At 34.4% G+C, this 9303-nt stretch overlaps 2 protein-coding genes across 2 annotated transcripts in view; one reads left to right on the forward strand and one right to left on the reverse strand.

The window, feature by feature from the left end:
• LOC107637181 (LRR receptor-like serine/threonine-protein kinase RCH1) lies at positions 3449–4859 on the reverse strand. Its single transcript, XM_021122616.1, has 2 exons — positions 4433–4859; positions 3449–4314 (listed from the first exon to the last, which is right to left on the reverse strand). Exons 1-2 carry the CDS (start codon positions 4857–4859, stop codon positions 3449–3451), a joined length of 1293 nt encoding a protein of 430 aa, XP_020978275.1.
• Positions 6121–9303, forward strand: part of LOC107635155 (glutamine--fructose-6-phosphate aminotransferase [isomerizing] 2) — a gene marked incomplete in the record, with an annotated part of 5697 nt that continues 2514 nt past the window's right edge. The window contains 7 exon segments of the mRNA XM_021121902.1: positions 6121–6236; positions 6370–6678; positions 7685–7857; positions 8001–8112; positions 8510–8655; positions 8808–8972; positions 9228–9294. Coding sequence (XP_020977561.1) covers positions 6438–6678; positions 7685–7857; positions 8001–8112; positions 8510–8655; positions 8808–8972; positions 9228–9294 — 904 coding nt within the window.

Raw genomic sequence — 9303 nt, forward strand, 5'->3', positions numbered from 1 at the left:
TCACACACTAGAAAAAGTTCACACAAGGGCTGAAACCCAGCTGGTGATGGTGAGTTTTGTTTTTGGCCTAAAGTGTCGCAAAACGTCGAAATTCGACAACTTTGAGCTCGATTCTCTCTAACTCCTTAGGCGTGCTCTATGGGTGCTTCAAGAGGAGTTCTCTATACATAGAGGAGAGTAAAAATTTATCATAGCTACTATTTAAAAAAAAGAGAAAGAACAAGAGTTTACTTAGCCAAAATTTTGGTATAAATGCAAGGATTAGTGAAAACGGACAAGAGTTTGTGCTTGTATGGTTTGAGTCCTTGAAGAACACTTGAAGAATAGTGTATGAATAGTGATATAGGGGGCTCAAAATGCAGGTAATAGGTGCAGAAATTCTTCTGTTTCTCCTCTCTTACTCACGGTTTTTATTTCCCTCTTTACGGTAAAATGTTATTGAATTTTTGCTTGGTAATTGTCTTAAGAAGTCTAACCTAATTAAATATGGTAAAAGATGGATGAAAAAACTAGAGAGGAATAGGCTGATAATAAGAGAGAATGGGCATGATTTCGAGAAAACATAGTCAGCGTCATAATGACGTATTTATCCGCAATTAACCGCTGTTAATTACTCGTGGTTAAAAACACAGCAGAGAGGGGTGAGAGACTGAGACAATCTTTTTAAAATTAGTAGAGTTGTTCTTTTGCCAGAGAACCAATTGGTGTCTAACCAATTTAAGTTTTTGAAATAATCTGAACATTGCTGAACTTTCTATATCTGAGTTTTAGACCTTGCTTAAGAAGTAACGAATTTGTTCTTCACCACACCAATGGGATTGAAACTTGAATCTCCTCTTTGATCTCTCCGGTTGGTAGTTAGTGTCCAAAAGGAGAATGTGTGATTAGAACCTGTCTCTGATAGTCTAAAGACCGTGGAATGAGAGTATAATTGGGACCAAGATTTATCAACAAGCACTCTATCAAGCCTTTCTTGAATTATTTCACCTTCCCTACGTCTGTTAGTCCAAGTAAATGGTCTACTCACCATTCCCAAATCAATCAACAAGTTATCTCCGATAAAGTAATTAAAGGCAACAATAGAAGAATTAGATTTAGGATTACCACCAAGTTTCTCACATTGATCAATAATAGAATTGAAATCACCAACAATAACCGATTTACCTTGGAGTTGGGAGAGCACCAAAGAGATTTCTTGGAATTGAGATAGCAGAATATTCTCATTGCAATTTAAATAAACGCCTACAAAGTTTCATTCAATGTTGAGACGGACATCTTTTATCAAGGCAACAATATAGAGCTCAAAACAACTTTTAATCTTAACAACAAAATCATCTTTCTATGCTAACACAAGTCCACCCGCACTAGCAGAGAATCAACAATTTGCCAATTAGAGTAGCCACAAGCCTGGAATCACCTGTCGAGAATAGTTTTCTATTTCACAAAGAAAAACCAACTCGGGAAGTGGGATTGAACAATCCCTTTAATATTGTGAACTATCAGGGGTCTTCCAAACCCCGATAATTCCACGACAACATTCACGGGTCTTGGGGTGCCATTACACTCTCCACCTTCTTATCGGCAATTAGTTCTTATTCAACACACATCTTTTTTCCACAAATTTTATACATGTCTTCAGTTTCTTAGAGAAGTCTTCTTCTGCTATAAACATAAATTCTTCCTCTTTTTCCATGCTAAAAAAATTTTTGGGGCATAACAAAAATTCTAGCAGAATTAGGTGAGTATGGAGAGACTATACGATTTGAGTTATAGCTGGTTGGCATGTGACATTAGTTATATAATATATAGAAAGTTGGAAACATATGTTATTCTAATGCAATAATACCCATAGTGCGTACAACATCTATTCTTAATATATAAAAGTAGATGAATAGGTTTACCCACGTTACTTTTACGACATCTTTCTCCTTCTATTAATGTCATGTCAGCAAAATCGCTTATTTGGCAAAACTTTAGAATCAACCACTCAATTTTTGCCAAATCAACTATTATTTTCAAATCAGCAAAAAATAAAACATACAAAAAAAAAAACTAAAAAATACAATACAATAAATTTGTAACGTACAAATACATTAAATTCATATTCCTATATTTATTATATCTTACCGTTATAAACATTATAACCCCAACAATTAATTTATTAATTTTTATAAATAACTTACTAAAGGTAATAAACATCCATATTACAAATGTCATAATAATATTATTAATCATAATAAATTTTACGTTACAAGTATTCAAATTACATACTATTTGAACTACTTATATAAGTCTCTTATCACTATTCCTTCAAATAACATCAAATTTAACACAAGAAATTTATTTTCGAACTAAACATCTCAAACTTACTCAATGGAACATCATTCTTGCAATGAGAATATGATGATAAGGTATGACAAAAAAAACTCACAACATGCATCAAACATTCATACTTACTCAAATACTGTATACCTAATGATAGCATAAATTGAATATTAGAATAGGAAAAGATCTTCACAATTTTAGCAACTATTAAAAGTTTCATATTAAAGTACTACAATAACTTTTGTACTATTTGATGGCGAAGCAAACAAATTATTGGGCACAACTATTTCAAATCTAATGACACTTTATAAAAGTAATGACATTGAAGTACCACTCCATCAAGAGATTAAGGAGATTAGAAAGAAAACCATACAAATTCAAGACACATCTTCGGAAGAAGTACATGCAAAGATGGAACAAACAACACAATAAAAAGTGCATCCAACTCAACAATTCATAAAGAACATGCCTTTACAAGAACCTACGATAGAAAGAAGAAAGCAACAACTTTAACAACAACCAATAAAAAAAAGGATGACGAGCGCCACATAAGAAGACTAGGTCCATCAACTAAAATAAATGTAAAAATCAAACCACCAAATAAAAATGTTACTTTATACAATTTCAACATCCAAATATTTTATACTACAAATCATTTTAAATAAAACACCTTTTAAATTTAACTTTAATTTACACATATTTAATTTGTTTCTACAAAACATAACAATTTTTAATATTTATTATATACTATCGTTAGCTCTCATTCTAGTTACTACTAATAGTATAGGAAACATTTCAAGTGCACCGGGAGTACCGGTGCACCAGTTGTTTTAACCGTTGGTCCGAATTATAAAAAATATATATAATATATATTAATTGAAATCAACGGTTAAAACAACTGGTATATCGATACTCCCCGGTGTACTTAAAATGTTTCCAATAGTATATATATTACAACCTTATCATGTGAGCATACTATAGCATGCGTGCACATAGACTTAGGAAAGACAGATTCTGTCCCTTAATAGAACACGTGTCATACTATTGTAGAATACACCGCATTTCTACACATGTAGAAATAAAACCCCTTTTACACGGAAGAATTCACCTAATCTTTTTCATATCAATGAATACTTGTTTTTTGAAAAGGAATTTGAGAAGGAATTGTTACGTTGGAAGTGTTCTTCCCTTCAAGAAAATACAGTTTGTTGCCTCCGCCTAAAGAAAGAATAGTAAGCTTTTGGAGCTTTGAAAGCATGTCAAGCTCGATCTGTCCTTCAAATATATTATGAATTAGATCGAGAACTGTAAGATTTTCTAACCTGAAGAAGAAATATGGAATTTCACCTTGAAGATTATTTCGAGAAAGGCCCAAGCTATTTAAAGCGGTTAGATTCATTATCCAAGTTGGGATTTCTCCATTTAAATTGCACCCACTCAATCCTAACGATTGAATTGGAGGAAGGATTGTCACATTGACATCCCTATTTTGTGAGAACAAGGACAATTTGTTGAAAGACAAATCAAGAACATTAAGCATCTTTAGCTTCAAAAACATGTCAAGTGCTAGGCGGCCTTCGAAAAAATTAGAAAATAGATCTAAAGTTACAAGATTCTCTAATCCAAAAAGAGAGCGAGGGATTTCACCATGAAAGACATTATCTTCAAGAATCAAGTGAGCTAAATTGGTCAGGTTTCCAATGGATGCAGGTAATGTGCCCTGCAGATTTCGGTTTTCCGCAAAATTCAAATATGTTAAGTTTGCAAGAGAGAATATTCCGATAGGAAACTCACCATGTAGTTCACATCGGCAAAAAGAGAGCTTTTGCAGAGATGTAAGGTTTGTGAGCGTGTGAGGTAAAGATGATGAAATGGTGACAAAATTAAGGCGAAGTTGTTCAAGTCTTCTTGAGTTTTGAATTAAGCTTTGCAGAGTGGATACCTTGAGTTGTAAACGGTTGATAAATGGAAAATCAAGCTTCAATATAGCTGCGAAGATCAAGGGACAACAAGTTGGACAAATGGGAAATTTGAGTTGGGACTTCAGCTGACAATGTGGTTTCACCAAATTGAGAAAGATTCAAATGCCTCAGTTGTGACAAGTGACCTATCCTTGCTGAAATTTGCGAGTGATTGAAGCCATTGTCCGAAAGATCAAGGCTTTGAAGATGCACAAGTGAGAAAAGGGTGCTATTGGCATCCATGGAACCATAGAGCTGGCTGCTACTAAGATCAATGGAAATGACATGACCTGTGAGCTCATCGCATTCAATGCCATCCCAGGAGCAGCAATCTGTGGTTGGAATCCAGGAAACAGTTTTAGGATAACTGAAAGTATTGTAAGATGCAGACTTACTTATGAAGAAGCTTTGTTTAAAGCTGAGCAAGGCATTGCTTTCATGTTGATGGCATTCATGATGATGAGTAGTAGTTGAATCATTCAAAGTTAAACAGTTTGTAAACAGGGAGGATGAGAAGATGAGAAGAAACTGTGTGGACAAAGCAACAGAATGCAACAACCCCATCATTGTCATTTTTATCAAAATAGATTTCAATGGATGAAAAGTTTGGACACTCTAATCGGTTTTTATAGGGAAGCAGTTATGGTGATACTATACAGAGTAGCCCCCTGCTTCATTAAATACCTTGGACAAACTGAACTAACTTTCCCTTGTTACAACTTCATAGTGATGTTCCTTTATAATACTCCAAATTTTTTTAATTTTTTAAACACAAATTGTTGGTTTGATGTGTGTACTTTAAATTTTTAAAATTTTTTAAACACCTCTGATTTATGTACTTTCCATAATTTTAAAAAACACAAAAAATTGCCACGTTAAGGTACAACACTCATTCAACTTCCATATCTAAATTTTTTAACCTTTTTTTGTTGCTTTAATTTTAATATTATCAAAAGAAAATAACTATTTTTAGAATAACAGACAAAACAGGTCTTCAACAAATTTTATAGTAGGTTTACACGTTCTTTTGAAAAAAAATATCAAATAAATTCTTCAAGAATTGAAACACCAAATTTATAAGTCAGTGAAAATATTATACTAAACACACTTATCATTTGTCAGTTACAATTCTTAAGAGATTTGGTACAAGTCTAATTATAAAATTTTCTCAAACTTATTTGATACTTTTTATTTCTTAAAAACCTTCTGTTACGGATCCAGCCCACGAATCCTATACCCGGAACGGTCTCCGAACCCAGCTATCCGGGTCCGGTCCGCTTTGCCCTTTTAAGAAGGCCCGAAATCAGCCTGATAGAACTCTTAACCATCATCACCTATAAATAGAGGACCCAAGTCCTTCCAAGTATTCATTCATTCTTTACACCTTATACCTCTCAGATCTATTCTGACTTGAGCGTCGGAGTGTCTTTGCAAGTACCACCCCCCATTGCTCCAGTCATATAATCCGATATCCGCCTCGACTCGTAAGTTTCCGATCCATCTCTCAACCCGTATAGAGAATATCTTGTACACCTTCAATTCAATACACCTTCAATTCAATTACAAAATTTTTCAAAACTATTTGTACACCTTCAATTCAATTGCAAAATTTTTCAAAACTATTTGTTTTATCACTTTTTATCAAGTACACATGAGTGGAAAGTTACTTCTAAAATCAACATGTTATGATATATATTGTTGCAAAAACTTTATATATTTTTCTCTACACTTAATTTACAACGATAAACCGTTAACTAGTTTTTGGAAATAACGAGAATACCCCGCAGTCCAAGTCGAATTTGCGCGTGAAAACAACCAACTAACTAGTCAGATAATTTGTTTTGCAAAAGGAAAAAAGGAAGTTGGAAGTTGGAATCGCAAGCAAAACACACCATTTCCCTCACTGCCTCTGGAGAGTGGAAATTGGGAGGAAACCGGTGACGGTGAAGGTTGTTACTGGCAAACCAAACAAGTCAAAATGATTGGGCGCTTATTACAATTATTATTTAAATTAAAATCACTTACAATACACTATTATTTTATAATATTCCAGAACTGATCCTCCTCTTCTATATTATTAAAGGAGAAAGAAAAGGAAGTGTCAACCTCGATTGAACATTCAACAACCATAGAAGAAGAAGAAGAGAGAAAATGTGTGGGATATTCGCGTATCTCAATTACAACGTGAATAGGGAGAGGAGGTACATATTGCAGGTCCTATTCAATGGTCTTCGCCGTTTGGAGTATCGCGGTTACGATTCCGCCGGAATCGCCATTGACTCTGATCCAAAACCCGCGCCGCAAGCCTCCTCCGCTTCCGATTCCGATCCTCCTCCTATCGTCTTTCGCCAGGAAGGCAACATCGAGTCCCTCGTCAAATCTGTCTACCAAGGTTGCTTTCTCCAATTCAATTTCTTGCGTATTTCATTTTTACATTGTCAATTTTGTGTTCTGTGGTGTAATGTGTTTATTGTTCCTTGTATAGCTTTGTAATTTAGCTACCAGATTTTAGCAGAAGGGAAATGAATTTAGGGGGAAATGATGATCATGATGATGAGTTTTGTGCTACTTGCTACTGTATATGATGTTTCTCTCTCAATTAGGGTAGATAAATTTTCTGAACCGAGCTGGATCATGTTTGTTTCTTGGGACTAGGACTGGGGGATTGGAACTGAAATTTCTTGAGAGATTGAGATGAAAATTTTAATAACATTTCTTTCCAAAAATACTCATTTAATATTTGAAATTCCATATGTACCTCTCAGTCTCTATATTTATCTTAAACCAAATATGATACTCTTTACACCAAACACAATACAAAGACTTAATTTAGTTTTTGACTCTCACTCTTCAGTCTCAATTTCCCTTCCAAACGCAGCCTAATAGAATGAACTCGTGAAGCCTTTGGTTGTTTTGTATTGCTTCAAGTTTCAGCTGATTAAATTTGGGGGTGGATGGGAGTTAAAACCAGATGATGTTTGAAAAAATGGGTACAGTCAATCTACTTAATTTGATTTTGTTTTTGAAGTGCAGGCTAGTGCTTTTGTTGCATGATTTTTGTGCAACCTTTTAGTTCCCGGAAAATAGACTTTGTTGCCTTTTTTCAATTTTTATAAAATTGAATCTAGTTGATTGATATGATAACTATTTAGTTAGTAAGTAACTAGTGGAGCCCTAGTTTGAAAATGGAGATTCAAATAGCGAGACCATCTAAGTGCAACTGGTTGAATTGAATAATGTTTTGAAACAGAATTGTAATCAATCCAACTGGTTCAATATGCCGGTACAGTCCTGTTTTTAAAATGTTGGCTAGTGCCGCCTTCTCAACCTTTGGTGATAACCCAGACCAAAGTACTGATATTACCTACCTTGTTTTTTCAACAATGAAACAATAACAGATGTGGCTAAATTGGAACTAAACTTGGAGGCATCATTTTCCACTCATGCTGGATTAGCACACACCCGGTGGGCCACTCATGGAGAGCCTGCTCCCAGAAACAGTCATCCACAGAGCTCAGGTCCCGGAAATGAATTCCTAGTTGTTCATAATGGGGTTATCACTAACTACGAGGTATGACTATCATTTATTTCATTGTGCTTTTTGTTATTTTTTGCCTAATTAAGAGTCACTAAAAATGCTATGCAAATCTTCACCGAGAAGGATTTTCTAACTCATGTTGCTAAAGTTCATTTGTGTTTTTATTATATTTATAGGTTTTGAAAGAAACACTCATCCGACATGGATTCATCTTTGAATCTGACACTGACACAGAAGTCATTCCAAAGCTAGCAAAGTATGTTTATGACAAAGCAAATGAAGCAGCAGGTAATTTGGTGCCTACTTGTTGCAAAGTGTTTCCTAAGCTATTTTATATTAGATGTTACTTTGGTTTGTTATTGAATCTCAATAGCCATTAATTACATGGACTTTATAGGGTTATGATATGGAGTTTCGCAAACCTTTATTCGTTACACTGTTTTATGGAAGGCCCCTAAGAGTTATCCCACACAGACTAAAGCATATTTAATTCATGATATTCTGTTGACATAAGGTCTATATGAGTTGTGACAGGGAAGAAAGAACGGTCGAGAAAGACAAAGTTACCATTTCAATATGCAAGGCTGCTTTTTACGAAATTAATATTGTCATTTGGTTCTGGATATGATCAATTTTCTTTTCTTTTTTGTATCGAAAATATTAATTTGTTTTAATTATGATGCAGATGGCCAGGTTGTTACCTTTAGTCAAGTTGTTCTGGAAGTTATGAGGCATCTTGAAGGAGCCTATGCCCTTATTTTCAAAAGTTCGCATTACCCTAATGAATTGATTGCGTGCAAGCGTGGTAGCCCACTGCTTCTAGGTGTTAAAGTAAGTTGAATGCAATTTAGTAGAGAGAAATTTTCTTAAAAGAGCGATCCATGTGAAAATTGATTTCATGGATCTTTTCTGGTTTTGACTTTTCTTATTTTAATTCACTAACAATAAATGGATGATTAAAGAAATTAGTGCTCCAATTTCAGGAAATGACAGAAAATAAGGAGAATGGTTCTGCATTTGATGACAACAAAACCCTATCAAAAGATGGAGGCCCCAAGGAATTATTTTTATCTAGTGACGCCAACGCTGTGATTGAGCATACAAAAAAAGTGCTTGTTATTGAAGATGGTGAAGTAGTTCATCTCAAGGTACATGCCAACTATTAACTAAGGTGTTTGTCTAATTAGCGAATGTCTCAATATAGGTATTTGGCTTTGGCAAATATTTCCCCGAATTTTTGTTTATTTATTTATTCATATGGCAAATATTTCCTTATGGCTCACATCATCAATATTTTTCAGATGATAGCTTACATCACTCTTATATTTGTTGTATATGGTGAATGGATTTGTCTTCCAGCTAGTTGATGATATATTATACTTACTTGAAAATGGCTGTTCCAGGAAGGTGGGGTTTATATTTTGAAGTTTGAAAATGACAAGGGAGAACGTGTTGCTTCTCCTACAAAAACTACAAAAA

Source organism: Arachis ipaensis, chromosome B04 (genome assembly GCF_000816755.2).
Source record: "Arachis ipaensis cultivar K30076 chromosome B04, Araip1.1, whole genome shotgun sequence".
NCBI lineage: Eukaryota > Viridiplantae > Streptophyta > Magnoliopsida > Fabales > Fabaceae > Arachis > Arachis ipaensis.

Bases quoted from the DNA above. Each gene is read 5' to 3' on its own strand.
- LOC107637181 (XM_021122616.1), bottom strand. From the start codon at position 4,859: ATGACAATGATGGGGTTGTTGCATTCTGTTGCTTTGTCCACACAGTTT. The intron at 4,315-4,432 runs GTCACTTGTCAC...TGATCTTCGCAG, and splicing joins GCAAATTTCAGCAAGGATAG to CTATATTGAAGCTTGATTTT.